This window comes from Elgaria multicarinata, chromosome 8, assembly GCF_023053635.1.
Source record: "Elgaria multicarinata webbii isolate HBS135686 ecotype San Diego chromosome 8, rElgMul1.1.pri, whole genome shotgun sequence".
In the NCBI taxonomy this organism is placed as follows: Eukaryota; Metazoa; Chordata; class Lepidosauria; order Squamata; family Anguidae; genus Elgaria; species Elgaria multicarinata.
The window spans coordinates 35,404,963-35,427,533 of record NC_086178.1 but is presented as its reverse complement, the minus strand read 5'-3'; the positions used below and the strand labels follow the sequence as shown (position 1 = coordinate 35,427,533).

At 39.4% G+C, this 22,571-nt stretch overlaps 1 protein-coding gene across 2 annotated transcripts in view; it reads right to left on the bottom strand.

Moving 5' to 3' along the window:
* Positions 1–3,094: 3,094 nt before the first annotated feature.
* The window catches only part of PLOD2 (procollagen-lysine,2-oxoglutarate 5-dioxygenase 2), a 74,654-nt gene continuing 55,177 nt past the window's right edge, over positions 3,095–22,571 (bottom strand). Inside the window, exons 10-20 of one of the 2 annotated variants that reach the window (XM_063132146.1) lie at positions 21,104–21,225; positions 17,884–17,988; positions 15,562–15,687; positions 14,905–15,046; positions 13,685–13,747; positions 9,762–9,875; positions 9,227–9,292; positions 7,143–7,247; positions 5,595–5,741; positions 4,893–5,018; positions 3,095–4,136 (exon numbers count right to left, since the gene is read on the bottom strand). In XM_063132146.1, the coding sequence (XP_062988216.1) occupies positions 3,981–4,136; positions 4,893–5,018; positions 5,595–5,741; positions 7,143–7,247; positions 9,227–9,292; positions 9,762–9,875; positions 13,685–13,747; positions 14,905–15,046; positions 15,562–15,687; positions 17,884–17,988; positions 21,104–21,225 (1,272 nt within the window). In that variant the 3' untranslated portion in view covers positions 3,095–3,980. The remainder of the gene's footprint in view (positions 4,137–4,892; positions 5,019–5,594; positions 5,742–7,142; positions 7,248–9,226; positions 9,293–9,761; positions 9,876–13,684; positions 13,748–14,904; positions 15,047–15,561; positions 15,688–17,883; positions 17,989–21,103; positions 21,226–22,571) is intronic. The other variant, XM_063132147.1, reaches the window with a different exon arrangement.

Genomic DNA, 22,571 nt, shown 5'->3' with positions numbered 1-22,571 from the left:
TGTATTGCATCATCTCTGAAAGTAGCGCATAAAGGTTTAAGCTTTGGTAGGCATCCCTACAGAAGATCTCGAAAATACGGTGGCCATTGTGTCTTACTTAACAAAAGACAGCCCTCTATTTAAAACATTGTCAGTCCTTTGCTTGAATGTGTTCCCCATTTGAAGGCCTTCCCAGCCCAAGTTTAAAGATAAAGGATCCTAAGAAGGAGAGCCAACAGGGGCGTTGAAACTGCTCATCATAGAATAGTAGAGTTGGAAGGGGCCTATAAAGCCATCATGTCCAATGCAGGAATCCACATTAACGCATACCTGGCATAAAGATGTCCAGCTGCATCTTGAATGCCTCTACTGTGGGAAAGCCCACTCCCTCCCTAGGTAATTGGTTCCATTGTTGTACTGCTCTAATGGTCAGGAAGTTTTTCCTGACGTCCAGCCAGAATCTGGCTTCCTGTAACTTGAGCCCATTGTTCCGTGTCCTGCACTCTGGGATGATTGAGATGTTATCAACAGATGCCATCTGGAAAGCAAGAGGCGGAGACTGCACATCGATCACCTGGCCAGTCTCCCCCTCTATGGTAAGAGGAATTGCATTTCTATTATAGTAATTATTTCTAAATTTGTACCAAGACATATAAAATTAGCATAGAGACAATGCAATTCTGTGTCATCTTTTGCCACCCTACTCAAAAATAGGTGAGTCCTCTAAGATTCTTGGAAGATTATTAGATTCTGTAAGAATTCTTTAAGATTTATCATGACCTAAGGATCTCAGCCAGCATGGCCAATCATCAGGGATTCTTGGAGTTGTAGTCCAAAAACATCTGGAGTGCATTAGATTGCCTATCCATTTTAGACCATTGTTTTTGTTCAGTAAATGCAGTTATGCTCATTTGAATCTACAGAACCAGTGAGCAAGTCAGCTTAACCCAGCTCATCCCCACTGGTTCTCCTTGCCCCCTCTTTTCCTACCTCCTATTTAACAACAGTGTCTCCTTCTTGTCTGGGGGGATTCAGTGACTCATAGTCACAGAAGAGTTCAAATTACAAGCTTGTCTAACGTAGTATGGCGTCAAATAATATTTCTCACTTTCTCTGGAAAGAGCTCAAAATAACCTGGGAAATGAAGACTGCAGGTAAAACGGCCATACATGCAGGATATGGAATTACAAAGTTATCTCTCTTTTTAAATATAATCAAATGTATGGCATATATTTGGCATGAATTCAAGACCAGGAAAGTGGCACATGTCAGGAGGCAACTTCAATGAATGCTTCTTTGACGTTCTGGAGGGCAGGCGGGCCATCTGCCCTAGATCCTGAATAAGCTAGAGGCCAGCACTGTTGCTTCCTATATCAAAGTCCTTTATGATGAAGTGTTGTCATTCAGGTAAGTAGATTGGCCTTTGAGACAAATCAGAGGATTTATGTACTGCCACTTATTTTCCTTAAAACGTCACACAGTCTTCAATTCTAAACACACTGAGTAAGCCCCATTGAACTCAAGAGATCTACATCTGAGTAGACATGTATAGGATTGTGCTGTTATGGAAGATATTTTATGTAGGCCCTGCCTGAATGGGTGATGGTCATGGAAAGAGCAATCCTATGATCCCAGGGCAAGCATCCCAGTGACCATAGGATTATTTGGATTCCATCTTCTGACATCGGAGACCACATTCTGACCTTGGAAAGGGGAGTCAGAGATCTGCCCTTCCCCCTTGCAGCTGGTTTGCACCCCCTTGCACCGGCTGCCTTCTAAGGTCGGAAAAGTGATGTTGGAGGAGGAAAGGGGGCATTCTAGTGGAAAGCGAATGGAGAGTAGAGCAACCAGGATCAGAGTGGAACAGCCAGTGCCCTCGCTAGATGGGCGTTTCAGCAAAATCTGCAGGGCAGAAGGAAGTGGAAGTGAAGTTCACCTCTTCCATTCCTCCCGCCCTGGATTGCATGACCACTGAGGGCACAATGATAGGATTGCTGCCATAGTCAGCTTTGATGGTGCCAATTTGGTGAATATGTAGTGCATGCATGGCCCAGGGACCTATGCTTCAGAACTGCAATTGTAAAGATTTTAATCAACTGAATACAGAGGGAAGTGTAAATCCTAAATCCTACATTAAATAAAAATATAAATAAAACTGATCATTTTAGTTTGATACACCCCACACCAAACTAAGCATTAGCATCTGAAAAAATAATCTAAAGAACTTTGCTTGATATGGAGGCTGATTTAATGAAGACTGATTTTTCTTTTCTTCCCACAACTCATCTAGGTGGGCCAAGCAGTGCTGTGCTGTCCCAAGATATCACAGTGTAATGACAGGAATAGCCTCATTAAACAAAGACAGCATTCATGAAGTGGGATCCTGGAGGTTTTCTGAGTTCCATGATTTCCATAGGTGCAGGAAAGATTTCATCAAGAGGCCAGTCATTCAGCAATATTTACACTTAAGTGGTGAACCCACCATGCCAGTGCTCTTTTGCAACTGGTAAACTATGAAATGGAAAAGAAAAGAAACAACAAGGAGATGACCAAGTTGAATGAAAAATTAAGTTCATTTTAAGCTAGATCTGTTTTCAGAAGAGGATAGAGATCCAGAAAGTGACAAAGTTGCTTACCTTTGTACGTTGGCAGAATTCTCCCCATTCCTGCTCCTTAAAAAAACCTACATGAAAATGCCATGAAACTCTCTGGATCAGTCATGAAGGGCTGCAGGTGGAAAGCAAACCCATCAAAGTTCCGTCACACATAGGGGCTGCTTGCATGATATGACAGGCTGTAGCACATGAGGTTGCAGTGTGTGCGGCCACCATTTTGAATAGCCAACCCCATGGTTTGTTTTAGGATTACATGAGGGTTGTTTCACTCTTGCATAACCCATGCTCACTGGATTCGCACAATACACCAATTCCAGGGGTTGGATATGCAAGCTGCCTACATATGAATGAAAAATGTAAAATATTTGTTAATTTGCTTAAAGCAGTCCAAAATGCTATTTAAAAAAAAAAAAAAAACAAATAATCAGCATAATTCGTTTACAAAACAGAGACCAAATCCTTTTTTTTTTTTCAAATAAAGCACACGTCAAGAGCCTCTCTTAATTTAAGAATTCTTTATTTTCCACAAGACTTAAAAATATGTGCATTTTAGCACCTCAGGTTTCATGGTTTTAACTTTTTTTTTTCAAGTGTAACCTTTAAATTACAAACAGTAGGCACAGCAGGAATTATTTAAAACTGATTCCTTAAAAAACAAAAGCAACAACAAATGCAAGTAAAAAACCTGCAATTTTAAAAATAAAAAGAGCAACGTCAACTTTTTTTGATCTCCTGATACGAAATTCAAGTAGTTTTAAATAAGAGTAGAAAATTTGGTATCCAAGACAATTTGGTACTGTAAAGTTTCCAAAATGACGGCTCGGATTGCCAGTCCTGACCTGGTGCAAAAAGTTATTTTCTGGCTAGCTCAGTCCAGTTAAAGGACACTTGGTAAGCAGAAGAGATTTCCTATTGGAGCATTTCTTCTTTTAAAGGCGCTTCATAGTACCCGAATAGACCATATGCATTTTTGACAATATTTTGCATTTATCTATACTGTATTTCTTTCTTAGAACAATGTGCATAGTTAACCAATATGATTTATTCTTCAATCAAGATATGCACAAAATACACCTTGATGTTTATTCATAACGTTATGGATGAAAAACCCACATTACAGATTGTCTGCATCAGGGAATTTCCCCTCCCTTTAAGACAGAAAGGGAGAGAAATTAAAGTGTGTGTGTGTGTTTATTTTGCAACTCAAGGCTCAGAGCAGATTATTGCAAGTGTTTGATTCCTCCCCCACCCCAATATTTTAGCCCAAAGTAAAGCATAGTTGTGTAGAAGAAGCTTCTTTTGTCACCATCTTCTGGGAGAAGAATTATAAATAAGAGTTTGTCATAGATTGCCAAACGTCGTCTTTAAGTGGCCAGGGAAATAAAATTAAGGGTCAATGAATGATACTGCAATGTATCTTGTTCCATTCAAAATGGGAAGGCCCTCGTGTAAATGAGTAAGTCTTCCTGGATGCATGAAACTCCATCCCTTCCTGGGCGATTCAATTGAGCAGTTGTACCTCAGAAATTTACATCCACCTCCCTATAAGACAATAAGAAATATAGTCTTAGAGCACAGTCTGCTAAGTAATTCCACAGAAATCAGTAGAAACTGGGCATTCTCCAGTATAAAGTATATTGAAGGCCACAACAATAATTGGCATTACAGTTACATTCTGAAACAAGTGGGTTAATTTGTAGCAGCAATAAGCTGTGGTTGGATCATCTTCCACCTTAACTCCTTATGATATCTGGGGATGCCATTCTAATTCAGATACAGGGCTTTCCCCTGATGTGCAATGCCATTTGTGAAAATGGCATACCAGGTATATACCACTGAGCTTTGCATAGTATCCAATGGTGCCACAAAGATAATGCTAATGAAGTTACACTAGCATAAACTAATGCTTGTGCAAAGTAACTCGCACTTGTTAAGGCAATTGGGGGAAATGGTTGATTTCCTGCTGGATTAACCCTAGCAAACACTAGTTACATCAAGCAAACATTGGTTTATGCTAGTGCCATTGGGGCAAAACTGGATACTACCCCTTATCTACAAGTTCTTCTAGTTTAGGTGACATCAAGTGGAGGTTCCCTAGGCCTAACTCAACTTTTCCTGATCTGGTGACCTTCCATCAGCTGCCAGCCAGCATGCAAGAAATACTTCTCTAATGTTTTTTACCAGAACGTAGGCCAGTACCAACATTAATGACTGTGGTACCAAAAAACATTTTTGTCTGAATTAAGTGGAGATGTTGAAAGATCAATTTTAATTACACCGGATATGCTCCAAACTTACTTGAAAATCATCTCCGAGTTTATTGAGAGCAATGTTGATGGTAAATGTAGATGAGTCATGATGAGGCCTGAGGGAACGTTGTCTTTCAGTAGTGTATTTCACAACAAAATTCAGTAAGGCATGGCCCTGGAAAGAAATCATGGGATTATTGTTGGTTTGTTTTTTAAAAAGATAACTGATTCGGAATTAACCCATCAAGCATTCTGAAGACATGGAACATATATGGTTTAGCTTCAAGTTATCTATGCCTTTCATCTCTCTCAGCTCGTGCAGTATCACCTTTACTTACAGCTCCCCTATTATTGTGTGTGTGTGTTTTTAAGATGCTGAGGGAGCATATTAGGAGCTTTATAAATAATAGAGGTTGATGGATGGATGAATGGATGGAGATGCTCCAGACTGTGAGTAATTTGTGTGGTGTAGAAGCAGAGGATTAAGTAGCAATACCCAGGCCTCCTTTTCCCTGCAGTGTCCCCTCCTATTGCTTGCATGTGAGTCCACAGATTTATATTACCAGAGGGACAAGGCAAATGGGTATCTATTCAGCTTGGTTGGATTACCTCTCACATCTGAAAAATCTCAGAAGGATTTTTCTCCTCAGATTTCAGTGAATCAAGCAATAGCATGAGTGATAGGTGCCTAACTCACGCCCAGCTGGATTGAGTCTGTTACCTGAATATCTGAATAACGGTTTTCACTGACCTTTGTATAGTAGCCGGCAAATACTTTTAGTGTAACAGGTGCTATGAATTCTCTAATAAAGTGTAGCCACACACTTTCCAGCCCAACTTGCTTCATGTGAATGTCATCGGTTGGAACATTTTCATATCCTCCAGAAATGCGGCTGTCCTAAGATAAGATTTGACAAAGTTCATTTCATTTGGAAATATACATTTTATTTGACCAGTTTCTATGGGCATAAGAATATGCTTTCACATCACACAGAACACTTCATAAAGGCACACAGCATGTGTGTAACTCTCAAGTTTCCATATTCCAGTACCCTCCAAGAAAAGATATTTCTTTACTTGTTGATTTGAGTCATTTGAGGACCAAAATGTCAGACCTTTTATTCCAAACTTATTGTGTAAGGAGCTGAGAATAAAAAAACCATTCTTCCATTCACTAACTAACTTAGTAGATACTAGATATATCAATATATGTTGCATAAAAAATCTTTATGCCTGAAGAGTTAGATGACTGGAGAAATTTCATATGATCAATCATCTTTTAAAAAATAATAATTAAAATGACAACAAAGCCATTCATTGTTAGAAGAAAATTATTTTTTAAAATATTTTATTTAGCATTGCTTATTTTAGCAACACAAGAGAACCCTAATATAACTCCATATCAAATTTATGAAGTCAGAATTCAATCCGGATTTAAATCTAAACTAATTGTGTAGTTTGATTTAAATCTATGATGAATGTTCTTGCAGATGTTTTTTGATAGTGCATTTGTTCTGCTGTGTTGCTTTGATTATATTGTCAGTTTTATTGTACAATTATTTCTGTCATGCTGTTTTGTTCTCATTATTGGGATGGATCCAGGATCTGCCTTCTGCAGACAGAAGAGTTCTTTCCATCTGAGGAAAGCGTCTGATGCGACATAGCCATTTCTTCCAGTGTAACAGGGAGAGACACAATCTTCACCAATCCTGCCTTCCCCATGCTCTACCCTCTACCTCTCCCAAATCTGCTCCAGAGGGTAGGCAGACCCTCCAGAACAGCATGGGTGGTGGAGCTGGGAGCTATAGGGAGAGGGAAGAATCAGTTAGGCAGAATATAAATTAAATTAATAAGTGAACAGTCAATTGTACTGTATTTGGTATTGTGTGAACAAAAATAGAAACAAAATCCAAATGTTAAACAAAACAAACGAACGTGGCCTTAACTCTTAGCATCACTGATTAACATTATCCCCAGCTAATCACTCAGTTAAACATTTAGTTTACTAATCTAGTAATTAAGGAGTGCAGCCCAATTTAAAACACAGGTCATGATTCTGCTGCTCCCATACATCATAGAATTCAATGGATCTCTTTAAGTTCACCTCTGGCCCTTTATTGTGTGCATGTGCACTGCGCTATGCTGGCTATGTTTGGGAACGGGACTCCGAAGGGTACCTCCCATAGTGACATCCAGCAGCCCTGCTCTGCATGCACAGAAGGGATGACTTATGCTCACCTTTTCTCAGGTATACTGTACATATATAGAGAGAGAGGGAGTTCCCAAAAATTATACTTACATGGTGCCTTCCACCAGACCATTGTCCAAAATATTCCATCTCCTGCACCAGTTCATCACAGGCTGCTTCAGAAAATATGGGAAACCAAAACACATCTGGGCATGGCTGTAAGTGGGAAACATACATGTATATACCCTTCGGTTAGCGTTTTGTACTTCATATGGTATTAGAGCTTTTCTTTTATATTTCTGAATTTAGACAGAGTAGTACTGATGGAAATCTTGATCTACAACTATAACAAGACTCACTCCTTTAATTAAAAAAATGCAATTTTCTGTCTTTTAACTTGTGGATTTAATAAAATAGTCATGCATTGGTTTATTCTGTATAATGCATTTGGCCAGCTACATGAGAAAAACTTAAGTGAAATCTCTAATTATCTGAAAGGAGAAACCGTTTCAGTGGCTGCTTGGGTCAGTCAGCATAGAGCGGTTTCCTCTCATATAGCCCACAAATGCCCACACCAGGATGTCACACTTCTATTGATCTCACTACTGTGCTCATACTGGACAAAAAGAACTTTTGCTTCTCCAGTTGTTTGGTTTGCCCTAGTAGGATTTCTACTATGATGCAAGCAACTTAAGCACTTGCCCAGGTCTCCCATAATTCCAAGGATCAGGGCCATTCCTCCCAGGCTGTGCAACTCTGACACAAGAGCCTGGCTGGTGTTCATTATTCTGCCCTGCCAAGTCTTCCCACATGCACACGAGGGAGAAACAGCATGGATTAGCATAGCCTGCAAAGTTGAGTCATAGAAATGGTTTCAGAGTCTAAGCAGATATATATTGAGACACACACCCCATCATTAGTCCAGTTGCCAAATTCTGGATTTCTGTAGAGGGCTAAAGAAACACATGCACGAGCAAGAGAGAGAGAGAGAAAATAACAAGCTTTTTTCTACTCAGTTTGAATTTTGCCTTGATTCACAAATAAGTTCTGCCCCTTTGTGAGTTCTCTTCCCTCACAACTTACCTTCTCTACCCCTCTTCTTTTCTTCACGTATTTCACACACACACACACACACACACACACACACACACACACCTACTTCATTGGCTCTCATTGGCAACCAGCCTGGGTTAAAATGAGCCCAAACAGGATCCTAGGCTGTTTTCAGGCAGGGAGCTTCTAGTATTAAGAATCATTGCTCTTTTACTATAATTTATAAGCAGAATTGCAATTGACTTTCCGCACCATTGGCCACATTGTACTTTTCTTGTATGCCCATTCCGCTATGCTCCATCCACACCAGTGAGTATGTCATGGCTGATGTGGGTGGGGAAGGTACAGTTCACCTTAGTGGCCATTTGAAAAAAAAGTTGACCCGTTAAAAATATCTATTTGGCAAAAGCACTTCTTCATTTAAGCGCAATTAGCTATTACCATTCATGAAATGTCCAAACAAACAAACAAACAAACAAACAAAAAAACATCCACCAAAGTGTTCCATATTTGTTTTGGATTCACAGTGTAGACTCAAAAGGTTTAATTATACCCCCCCCCCAAAAAAAACACCACCTTGCTAAAATGTGTTATTTCCATGTTTTCCCTGTAATTTTCAAAATTAGCATTATGGTGCTATAACACCATGTAATCAGTATATTTTGCTAAACTTTTAATAGATTTTTTTAAAAAAAAGCTATAGCTGAAAAGCCATTTCAGTGCTAATCCAAATATCATTTTTTTAAAAAATTAGGTGATAAAAGGGTACGTATTGCAAAGTTAATAGTGAATGAGCTGTGCTAGGTTCACCTGCTTAATACGTCCCTGTCGATGTCAAAAGTGCAGATCTTAAAAAAAGGTAGAAGAGTAGCACAAAAGGCATCTCTGCTTCCACAGATTACACAACTCTTCCATCCGCCTCAAAAAAAAAAGCCAGACTAATTCTAGTCTGTGAAAAGACAGAAAAACCACAGAGATGATGCAGGAGGACAATGGCTAGAGGACTATCATGCGGATGCTCTGCAAAAAAGTGAGTTGACAAAGCACAGCAATTCCACACTAAAAACGTAGTCTGGCAGCCACACTAATCTCACTGAAAAAACCACATTGCAATACCTATGTTGAAGGAGAATTCTACCCACCTGTTCCACTATATTTTCAGTGAAGATTTTTGAATAGTTGGGGTTTATGTAGATTTCCTTCCAGTCCTGGGAAGAATAAATTGAAGAAAAAATTGCTTGTTAGATTTTAAAAATGCACAGAATTGCTTAAGGTGCTTCCATATGGCAGGGTCCTAGAACTACCAATCGAAGGACATTATGCAACCATTCTTGTCTTTTCCACCTTAACAGATTTTGTTCTGATGAGAAAAGAGACAGAAGGAGGTTTACAAATGGAAAACGATGTCATCTAGACCCCACTGCAAAACTCTGTGAATGAGACAGGGTGATTGCACATTAAAGGTATCATCTGGAATCACCATTAGAGCACATACATTTTCTTTAAACTGATCAAGGAAACCATGGCAAAGTAATTAAGCTGGAAAAATTAAACTGTGAAAGCTCAGCACAAAAGAACAATCTTTTGTGATCTGTTTGCTAACAAAAGGAATAGGTGCTTTAAAAAAACCCTGATAAAACCCCTGGAAATAATTTTAGTGCATACTTCGATACATACCACAGGATTTTCAAAGATCTGCCAGAGGTCATTGCTGTAGTGAGAAGTATTGTAGTTCGCTGTTGACAAAAGTCTCCCAAATTCATGTCTGTTAGTGATATACATAAAGACACCCTGCCACCAGACAGAAACATTCTTATGTTAGTGAGTACATGTAACACTTGAAAATACTTAAGAAACAATGGGTTGGATACAGACTTAGTCAGACTTTGAGTAAACACACTGAAATCAGTGGGGCTTAAATTAGTCATGACTTGACTTAGTTCCCATTAAAATCAATGGAAGTTAAGTTCAACTAATTTAGTTCAACTCCAACCCTATATTATTCAGTCCTCGGGTCATTCAAGACTCATTATCCAAATTCACTACCAGCCCATTTGCAAATCAGCACAATTCTAAACAAACTGCATTAGCTTTTAGACAAAATTCTAACTATGCAAGTGTCATTTGCAGGATTTTGGAAAGCTAAACATGGATTCTGATGAATGTAAAGGCTATTTTGTTCTCTCCCATGTACAGCCTGTGCCTGCAATGGAAGATTTCATTGTGCATATGGAACAGCCTCCCCTAACCTAGTGCTGTCCAAATGCTTTGAACTACACCTCCCAAGATTTCTGACTATTGCCCATGCTGGCTGGGGCTGATGGGGGTTGAAGTTCAAAACATCTGGATGGTACCAGCTTGTGAAAGGCTGACGTGAAGCATTCCCAATTAACGGATGCTAAGGGAACGGAAGTTCCTACACATCACCTCCATGCTTCTATCAGAGACCCACACAAAGAACTCTGGATTATGCTCTTAACATCTGTATATTGATGTAACAGATGATGAACTATCTCCAGGACTCATTCACAGGGGAAGCATTGGTAGTTTTCTCCCTATAGACTTTAATGCAGTTTTCCTAAAAGCTAAATATCTAACAAATATAAATTTGGTGAATTCAGATAAACAACACTAGAACAAAATAACATCAGGGTCAGAATACCATGGACTATTTAAGAACTTTTTAATGAGTTCCATTGATGAGTTGACCTGTAATGAAAATGTTCATCTCAGAACTATTAATTTTATGAATAAGATGAAAACCACAAATAAACACATGAATGATGAAGACCAAAATTAATAACTACAGCAAAACTGACATGACTTCAAATGAATAAATAAAATTGGAAAGATTATTTTCATTTTCTAGACCAACTTGTTATAAAATCGTATCTCTACTTTCAATCACATACATTTGTGCTTATTATGACCCAATCCTATGACTTCCCTTGCCATCTCAAATTAAGGGTGCCTTAAGACATTTGCTTTATCTGGCAAATGTGTGGCTCTCTGGATGACTTGTACACTAATGCACCAAGCATGCTGGTCAGCCATGCTAATCCTCATGCTGATGACCTCTAGTCCAAAGATACTTGTAGGATCAGCATAAGGCAGCAGCTATTGAACAAAAGCAGTGATAGTAATTTTGAATCCCACATGCTAATAGGTACCTCTTTACAAGGTACTTCCTGTCTTGCTTCTGGGGTTATAGCTACTTCACTAAGAAAACAGATGTCAATAAGTGTCTCCAGGTGCTCAACATACATGAAAAATGCTATCTCAGACTGTATTGCACAATCATTGCAGGTAGATATGTCAACTCAAGGATTTAAGGGTTGGAAGTAACTCTTCTTTTTGGTCTACAAAGAAGCTTCTAGAGCTATCTTCACAAACAGAGTAAACACGTTCTCAGTCCATGGGTCTTATTAAAATAAATAAATACAGGAAGCTGCATTAAAGAAGCTTTGTCAAGAGTAGCTAAATAATGTTTATGTAACACCTCTCTGCAACAAAAATACACCACACCACTGTCCAGTTTTATGCTCCATTACTTCCAATGGAGTTGCGTCAACATAGAACGGGAGAAATTGCAGTGGTAAAACATGCTTCTGCTAGGGGGTGTATTTAAAATTTTGTCATTGCTTTAGAGACATAGTTTCCCATGTCAAATGAAGGGAAACCTCAGTATGTTCTCTCTTTCTATAGCATGAGGGAGTGAAAAATGTGTGTTAGGGGAATAGCAAGCAACCCTTATTAAGCAAAAGATTTCCTAGATTCTAAGGCAGGAACAAACAGCAGAGATTGGGAAACTTGGCCTCAAAACCACAACCCATTGAATTGTGCTCAGTTATACACAAAGCCCATTAAATTGTATTTAACTGAACAATGTATTTTTTCTGATGGATGTTTGGTTTTTGATTTGAAGACTAGGAAACAGAGCTCACTTATTTTAGCAGTATATTCCAATGCTTTTACCACTCTTCTATTTAAATAATTACAGACAATTTGAAATTTAGCTTCATGCCACTAGCTGTAGTTTCCTCCATGGGCCAACAATGACAACTACCTCTGTTGTGATATGGAGCGGCCTCCTTAATTTATTAACAGGTCTATGTCTTTTTCATTTTAAATAGCAAATAAAAGTGATATAGCTAAACAGACAGAGGGGAATTGAAATCCTCAACATCTATCAGTCTCAATGGAAATTACATAGACATTCCAATGAAATTATTGAAGACTACATCATCACAGTGTATAATGGCCAGCATCTGCTATTACTTGGTGCCTCAAAATTCATGATTCTCAGGATGTGGTCTGTTTTTGTTTTATGCCTAGGAAACATGGAGCTCTATCACAAGAACACCTTATATTAGAAGGATGAGGAAAGCCAATATTTGGTGATTATACCACATCAAATGCAGCTGTTAGAATAGGGCCTCCTACATACAAATAAATGATAGAGGGTTCAAATTTGGGGTGTATAACACACTTCCATATGCTAACACATTTGCTGACACTTTCAAAAATTGTGGGAAAATTTGCTACAGTTGGATTGAAAGATGCCATTCTGCTCTTATCATCCTTTACCACTGCTCATGTTGTCTGAGGATCATGGAAGAGCCAGTGTTGTGTAGTGGCTAAAGTGTTGGACTGGGAGTCAGGAGATCCAGGTTCTAATCCCCACACAGCCACGGAAACCCACTGGGTGACTTTGGACAAGTCATAGACTCTCAGTCCAACGGACCTCACAGGGCTGTTGCTGTGAGGATACAATGAAGGGGAGTAGGATTATGTATGCTGCCTTGGGTTCTTTGGAGGAAAAAAGACAGGATATGAATGCAATAATAAATAAATAAATAAGGAAAGTAGGACATCTGGGGGAAATCAAAGTATGTCCTTCCGCTTGCGCAAGAGTTTTTGTAAGACACTGTGCAAGTGGAAGTATGAAAACTGCCTATGAGACCTAGATAATACTGGTATAAAGCCCATGTTGCCATGGGGGCTAGTGGCCCTGCTACTTTCCTGATTTTGTGCTCCTCAGTCCATCATCACAGAAGGGATCACGAATAATGCAAATATGGCTCATGAATAATGAAACCACCTTCCTAAATTTGAGTGTGGCACAGTTCCACCCACCTCCCCCACACACCCCGATTGGCCCACCTTTGCACCACACTGATTGGCTGAGCACGGCTGTCTGTCATCCACTGGTGGAGGGGATGCCCTGTCTGCTTGGCATGGAGGAAATTAATTACTATTAAAGCTCAAGCTTTGGAATTTTCCAAACGTTCAAAATTGTCTGCACATCTACACTGCTCAAGCTTCAGTTTAAAACAAAAATGAGCAAAATTGGTCTAGTAGATGTCATGAAACAAGTTATTCTTATGTAACATATCACTGCATGAACTCTTGCACAAGCATTTATAAAGCAGCACTAACAGCTGTATCCCATGAAGTCATTTTTTTCAATGTTTACCAAAAAGCAGATTGATTTTTGCAATAGCTTAAGACAAAAATGGTATGTCCAGAGGAGGGAAGATCTTCCCCTAGGAGAGTAATACTGCATTGTCATAAAAGAATAAAAAAAAAGAGTGCAAAACCTTTGGGGGTCTGAGCATATGGAATGTTTCCGCAGAAGGGGAGTCTTTTTCCCTTTGCATGGTCTAAAATGAAGGAGGAGAAGCACCACATCAGTTGACTCACATCACTGCTCTCTTTTGCATGGTTAGAGCTGCATTAGATTTCCACTGCCATGTTAGATCAACAACATCCTTTAGTCAGAAGCTGGTACTCCAAAGGTACCTTTGCAAGCAGCATGCAGCTTCAAGCAAAACTGTTCATGTACGGGTTAAAAACGCAATCTATCAGCGCTTTATCTGTTGTGATAAAAATATCAACACACAAACAAGCTCGTACCAGGCTGCTTCACAGCATGAGAATAAGAAAAGGGTTTTTTTTCTCCTGATGAGCCACCAAGTCAGATTAGTTGAACATGAACACATGGTAAGCAGAGATTGCAATAATGGATGCCGGGAAGGTTGAGAACAACAGAATGTTGATTGGGCTATTCTGCAGAATGAGTATGAACAAAAGAAAATCATGCCTTGTTAAAGGAGGGAATAAACTTTAATACTTGCCAACTTTTCTTGTTCAATTCAGCAAAATTATTTTTCAATGCTACATTGCCTGGAAATAGCTGTCATTTGTTTCTGCTCTGGAACTAATGTAAATATCAGTACAAATACAGATTTACATTTGTATTGCAATGATATTCATATAATGTTCTCATAATGCTAACATCCGTTAAATGCTATTAACGACAAGGAGCATCGCTCCTGTTTAGCAAAATGTAATCTGCCTTGAAATAATAGAATCAATCATTCATGACCTTGAAAAAGACAATTCTAAAATGCAACAATGTGACATCAGTCCTATTGTGTCTTTCATATAATACACAATGTTTGCAATTTTTCATTAACCCAAGTCCAAAATTTAGAAAAATAAAAACAAAATCCGTGCTAAGCTATAATTACCATATGAAATAGGAACTGATAAGTTGACATTATATATATAAAAAAGTAATTTTGCATTCAGAACTAGAACTAGGCAGCATATAAGATTTATGCATTTTAAGTATACTTAAGTAAAAGAGCTGTATGGGGAATTAGTTAAACTTGCTGCCATTGCAAATACGGTAAGTCACAAAAAATTTTTGATTGTAACTGCCCAAAATTGGCTAGTACGTTTCATTTGAAAGGAAAAGCAACAACCAAAGAAGAGCAAGACCATTTTCAAAGCTGCCGCATCACATGCATCTTACCATTTCCCTGGCATTTCTGCAGAGGGCCATATCAGAATCCAATCTGTCACGTGCAAAATAGTTCCTCTCTTTCAACTCAGATCTGAGAGTCTGCCCTTTGATCAAGTATATATTAGCCACAAAGGGGACATTCCATACACCTCTGTGAAACAAATGGCAAATGGCGTTACATGAAATAGTCACACAACTGGGCAAGACATGAATGAGGCTTTTCCACTGGGGCCACCCATTCAAACTCTTTCATCCTTCATATGAGTGAAAACCAAACCAGGAAATTTACCATTAAGTAAAATTTCTCATTTTGTCTGAACTGGAAGACTATGGTCAACACTTTCCGAACACAGCAGAGTATTAAACGGGCTTCAAACGGGCTTCCATGACATTTTGTAATTGCTACATAAATTACTCATTACCAGTGTTCCCTTTGTGTTTGGAATGAAGAGTTAAGAGTTCCATAGGATATCACACTATGTTACAGGCATTCACTGAAGAAAGAGGCAACATATGTATACCACATGTATACCAATTCATCATACATTTAATAAGTTGGTTCTATAAAAAAACAGAACAATCCCTTTGTTACTCAAAAGAAGAATTAAGTTGCTGTCTGATATCTATCTGCACATGGAATTGTTGAGCAATGTAAGTTTAACTCACACTCTGTTTCCTTGGACAATATCCACATAGTCTTCAGATCTAGCATAATAACCATCAGGACTTAGTGCACCCCAAAAGTTAGACCAGAGCTTCCCATGACGCATTACCAGAGGAGCAATCATCTTTCTGTAAAAAGAACAGTAAAAAAAAAGGGGGGGGGAATAAGTTGGAGGTTAGCAAGCTTTGACTTTGTTATATGTCTGAAAGGTGAGGCTAACCTATAAAAGACAACAGGAACAGCTCTATAATTGAGGAACAGCAGTGAAACTGGGGGAAATACTCTGTATCCAGAACACCTGGATATAGAGGCTACAGTCCTCTTTAGATTTCAACCAATGATTCTAGCCACTTCCTTATGAGATGCCTAGAGAAAATGTCCATTTCTAAATTCTACCCAGGCACATACAGACTTGTCCATTTCTCAGGATTCACTCATAAATATGTGTAACCATCACTTTGACCCAACAATGAAATACAAGGAATTTTTGTAATGCAGCGGTTGCAGGAGCTAAACATGTGTTTGGTTTTGGTGTGTGGGTGTGTGTGTGTGTGTGTGTGAGAGAGAGAGAGAGAGAGAGAGAGAGAGAGAGAGAATATCTGGCTCACTGCCCATGGCAGCTGGTTTAAATTAAGCCCAGCTGGACTAGATAAGGGCAGGGGTAGCAAATCAGAGGTGTTTGATGAACAAGAGGGGGGCAGCTTCACCTTCATAGGCAGCAAAGAACATTGAGGAAGTGAGAAAAAGGGGGAGAACTTGCAAGACTTGCTGTTTTTATCTGTTTGTATCTGGTTGAGCTCTTATATTGTATTTTATATTATGGTTTTATACTGTTGTTTTATACTTTGAATGGTTTTAATTTTTGTGAACCGCCCAGAGAGCTCTGGCTATTGGGTGGTATAGAAATGTAATAAATAAATAAATAAGACAGAGGATTGTATCCAACATTATTCCCACTTAGAGTAAACCCACTGAAATGAATGGGACTTAAGTTAGACTAACATTGGATACAACCTATTTGATATAACCTACTGAAAGATGGTGAAGGAGGAGGTGTAGCAAATCACCAGTGAAGAAGAAATACTCTTGGAATGGTTAGGGCACAATCTTATTGTGCCCTAACCATTCCAAGAGTATTTCTTCTTCAGAAAACAAGTCCTACACTCCCACCATCCGATGTGGAAATTGTAGGACTTGTTTTCTGTCCAAAGAGGCATAGGATTGCGCCCTTCGCTGGTTTGTAGGTAGGAAGGGCTGTGTTGATAGCCTCCAACACTCTACTGTGACGAGCTAAGGTTCCTAGGTCCAAGAAGAGAGACCTGGAGTGTTTCCAAGCCCTATCCTCTGACATTAGAGGGGGCTGAGAACTCTTTGAGGAGCTATGATCTTGTGGAGAGCCCCACAACATGCTTTGTATACTTAATGTCTCAGACTCTGCTTTTTTTCCACAGCAGGGAAAGAATGCTGTTCAAAATTTTGAAGAACTGCTGCCAATCAGAGCAGAAAGTACTTGGCAAGATGAAGTAATGGTGCAAGCTGATAAGGCTGCACTTCATATCCTTCAGTGACACGTAGCCAAACCGATTCTTTCACTTACAGATATACTGACTGTGTTCAGATGACACATTAAGCCACGGTGGTTAAGCATTTTGAGCTAAACTTTATGGTTTAGCGTTCCATGTAAAGAATGACTTTGTGTGTTGTGAGAACCATTCCTAACCATGGTGGCTACATAACCACAGTTTAAACAAGCTCACTAACCATTTGCTGCAAAAAGCCTAACCATGGCTTAGCATGTTGTCTAAACAGGCCCCGTGTCTTCAAACTCAAAAATATACCCTACCTTCTAACCCATAATTTGGAAGGAACTGTCTGTACACCACAATGCACAAATAACATACTCATAGCACATCTGAACACAAGGACATAAGAAGAGCCGTGCTGGATCATACCAAGGGTCTCTCTAACCCAATATTCTGTTCATACAGTGACCAACCTGCTGCCAAAAGGAAACTCACAAGCAAGATGTGAGTGCAATAGCACACTCCTAAACATTTTCCCCAGCAACTGGGGTACATAAGCGTACTGCCTCTGATACTGGAGGTAGCATAGAGCCATCACCTAGTAGCCATTGATAGCCTCCTTCTCCAGGAACTTGTCGAACCCTCCCCATCCAAATTGGTGGCCATTACCACCCTACTAGCAACTTCAATAGTAGAACACAACACACTTTAGCAAGAGCACCCAAAGTCATGCTGACAGGCGAGCTTTCATGTAAACAGTCTCCTCTGTAAAAAATGATACCCTTTCTTCCATGAGCATACCTATTTTGTTCTATGAGGAGTTTTAAAGTCTTGGGGTTCATTAAAACAACATCTGCATCTATGCTGAAATAATAGTCACATTCTTTATTTTGCCGACAGATATCCCTTGGAAAAGAAAAGACAGACAAGCAATTAACCTTATAAACATGTCTAATACTAAATAGCTTGCAATTGTTATAAACAGACAGTTGTAGTGAAATACAGAATGTGCAAATTTAAGTACTTTCTTGGATTAGATACTATTAGAGTAAACAATTTAAAGTGACAAACGTTTTAGTTAATCAACTGGATAGGAGATAGGCAGCCAAGAGTATAGTTTCTATAGCTAAGCAATACACCCTGGGTTTTGTTAGCTTTATCTTTTAGGGGATGTCAGGGGGGCATAGGATTTTTTGGATTCTTGAATCCAAGGCTGGAGCTCCCCTCCCCACATCCAACCAGCATGGAGAGAACCATGCTGGTTGCCTCTATGGGCTCACAAATGCAGGCAAGTAAGGAGAGAGAGGGGGGCGTTCCCATGGGAGGGGAGGGAACTGGAGAAGTTGGATATGAGCTATCCCCAGCCTTCATCCCTCCTCCTCTCTGAAAACTAGTGAAAACACCCATCTAGCTAAAATGCAGAGCGGGAGGCACAAGGTGCCTCCCACTCTGAATTAGATACTCATAAGACTCTAGGTTCAGAGGGTTATAAGTATCCTGGATGGATCTAACAGGATTGCACTCTTACAGTTTTATTTTTATTGTTTTATTTATCATTGTAGATTTTTTTAAAAAAAAAGCTTTTTGAGCTGTTTTGGAAAAGTGATATAATTTACTTTAAATAAAAGTAAATAGAATAATGCTTTATACTTGTATATTACTCTAGAATATACAGCTTCTATTCTGCAAGCAGAGATACATTTCTGGGTGCCTCTAGAAAGTTCTTCTCCCCCAATTCAGGGCTGAGGGGCACACTCCCAAGAGCCGAACATGAAAGCTGTATACCATATTTATCACTTCTGTCATGCTGTGAATACTCTCCTCTCTAGCATTTTCTGTTCTATCAGAATCTACCACATGTTGCTTAATGTTTTACTTTAGTGCAATCCTCCGATAAGACAGAAACCAGCTGTATGCTATTGGCCCAACACATGTTGCAAGTTACACACTGGATGAATTACTCCCCACTGTTCTGCAGAAAGGTTATTTGGGAGTAAAAGGCAGTGTGGTTTCTCGTGGAGATGGTAATGGACCAGATTGTCGCTCAGGGACTGAGTAAAATTTCCAGTTGGATTCTACAACTCTCTGGAGACATTATCCTGCTGACACTCCTAGTAATCCTGCCAATAACCTAGTCAATGTTTGGAATGGGGAAATGACTTAGATGTTTGACACAACAGGGTTGCTTTTAGATGCTTAAACATGAGACATCTTGGTTTATAGGAGTAGACAGTGTGTATAGCAGTAACTGGGAAGACATGGCAGGAAACTCATTGAAATTGACTTAACATGTTATGAATTGACAGAACTACACCCTAAAACAGATCCTAAGCCTTTGTTTTCAGCTCTACTTACATTATTCATATGTTCTTTTAAATGTATATGACTATACATTAAGTTACTCTTCATATATGTATTTAAGAATGCTATTACCTTAAGCACATGCCTGAATTTTAAGATCTGCAAACATGTGTCTCCTCTTTCAAACCTCCATCGGGTGATGCTGCCTTCAGGGGGGAGATCGCTAAGGATGTGCGAACATCCTGCAGACTGCACCAAGAGGCGTAAAACCTTCGCTATTGTTCCAACAGAGTGATCACAAAAGCTTGAGGGGTTTGCAAGGATTCAGTGTGAATACTCACAAAGACTTAAACGTGCTCACACACCTCTATTATCTCTCCTTCCCCAAGGCCAAGGAACTTACCTGTGGGGCAGGGAAAGATTGTGGTGGGTCCTGGCCCATCATCTTTCCCCATGGGGACAGAATCCAACAGGGTGCTTATGCCCCGGCAGATTCTCTTGCACCCTTCACATTCCTGTCCGCAAGCAGCACCCTCTGCTTCTGGAACAAAGATCTAGTGTTTCTGGGGCAACCGTAAACAAGCAAAAACCCTAGTTTCTGAAATGGGCAGGATGCCAGAGTTCACATAAAGAAACTCTATTGCTCTGTAACAATTGAAAAATGAGAGTTTCTGCTCATTTCGGGACTTCCTCTGGGAAGCACTAAATCTTGATTGTAGAAATGTGGATCCCACTTGTGCAACAGAATCAGCAGAACCCACTGTTCATGTAGCAGAAACCGTGGGGTGTAAGAGAATCAGCAGGGCTGTAAGCATAATATTGGATTCTAACCTAAGTTCCAGAATACATGGTGGAAAACTGATGCTACATGTGCCATTCCCACTGAGGAGAAAGACCTAGCTTCATGGTGCATAGCATCCATTTCCCACTGGGAATTCTGGGACACAGACAGAGTCACCACTACTGTTGCCACTACAGCCAATTTCTCATGTTCCAAAAATAGGTCTCTAGGGTTTGGGGAAGGAAGACGTGGTGGCAACTAAGATGATTAAGATATGCACAGACTTTTGAATACTTGCAAGCACGATCAATTCTGCTCACAAGTGCCTGAGTAGGGATGTTGGCTTATGTGAGTTCCCCAGCTCAAAGACTCTTGTTGCCCTTGGAGGTAGGTAGAGATGGAAGATAGTGCCTTTTTGGTGATGGGAGACCAGTTCTGGAATACTGGAAGACACACAGGTTGTACCTACTTTGATTTTGGTACCAAATCAAGGCATTTTAATCATCCTGAACTTTTAATAAATAATCCATTCCTCCTTTATAATTGCTACATTTCCTGCTATTTTTATCTAAAAAAATGTTTTGGAATCTTTTGCTGAGTAGTGTACTTTAAAAAAACTAAAAACTAAAAATAATGATCTTAGCAGAGATGGTGATGAATAATCCACGACATCTGCTCCATTTCAACATGAATGGTTACCCTTTGTACTCTAGAAACATATGTTCAAAATCTCAATGATGGATCATTATATCCTAGCCAACAAGAAATGATCCTACAAATAAGCACAGGCATTGCTCATAAACATAACACATAGTTGGGGCATATCATAAAATAATTGTTTGTTGTTCATTTTAATTAGACACTTTCCACTCAACCTTTATGCATTTTCTTTGCATTAATATCCACATTTAAAAGAAAAACTATTAGAAATAAAATTACATTCCCATGTTCCTGGCATCAGCTTGACTCAGATATTCTTCAGGTCCGACAATTTTTATAGTTTTGATCATATGCTTGGCTTTTTCCCAAAATCTCTTGATATGCTTTTCATGGTAAACTTCCTGGAAATGTTAAAATTCAGAATTAATGGGGAAACAGTAATACTGTGCAAAAACTAAACATATAATAAAACAGTTCAATGCTAATCTGCACTATATCAGAAGGCAAGTTGAAAATACAGGACACAATCCATCAAGTTTGGAATAAATTATACACGTAGGGCATCGTCCTTCTCTGGTTTTGCTTCAGATTCTTGCTCAGGCTGTAATCCTATACACAGTTACCTGGATGTAAATCCTATTAACTGAGAGCCAGAGTGGTGTAGTGGCTAGAGAGGGACTGGGAGTCAGGAGATCTGGGTTCTAGTCCACATCTCACCACGAAAGCTCACTGGGTGACTTTGGGCCAGTTGCAGACTCTCAGCCCAACCTACCTCACAGGGTTGTTTTGGTGAGGATAAAAATGGAAAGGAGGAGGATTATGTATGTGACCTTGGGTTCCTTGGAGGAAAAAAGGTGGGATAAAAATGCAGTAAATAACCAAATAAAATATTAAGTTCAAGACGACTTACTTTTGAGTTGACACTCATAGGATTGCTCTGTCACTATTTTAATAGACCTATACAGGATTGAGAGAAGAGGGGGAACTCCCAACCTTAAGATTTCTCCCCAACTACAGTATACCATGGGGCAGCAAGCAAAGGCAATAATAATGTCTCTTATTTGTGATGTGCCTAAGAAATTCTGTGCTATCAAAAAACATAAGAAGACAGAACCTACCCAATGGTCTTAAATCCAGACAAAGAACAAAATACCAAACATAAAGTAAAATTAAACAGGAGGCCAAAGAACTGAAAGATATGAACTAGCTGAACCAAATGAATCTTAAGACTGCTTTTTAAAAGTAGAAAAACGAGGAGTGGGAGAGGAGAGATATAAATTAGTTGAATGAATTTTGGTTAGTAAGGGCCCTTTTGAGTGATTCAACCCAGTCAGAATGATCACATGTGCATGTGGAGGGGAATTACAGTAGCAGATTCTATCCCTGACCTACATGCATTGTTTCGATATCTGAAGTAAGCCTAGAATTGACTGTCACCAAGACATCTACTTCTTTTTTGGCTTGCAGAGTTCCATGGTGAATACAACTCACTTCGCGCCTGCAAGCTGAGCTGCAGGGTGTTACTCAAACTCCAGAAACATTTTTTTGGAATGCAAAGATGTGCTCAGAATTTGGAAGGTTACACAATTGTGCACATTTCTGAGCATTTTTGTGCAAACTATGGTTGAAGTTGCATGAATTCGGCTGGAATTCGCACAATTTTGGTTGCAATTTGCGCACATTGCAGAAACTTCCGTCTCCTCGTCACGCCACTGAAAATGCACAAAATTCCTAGAATAACCACACA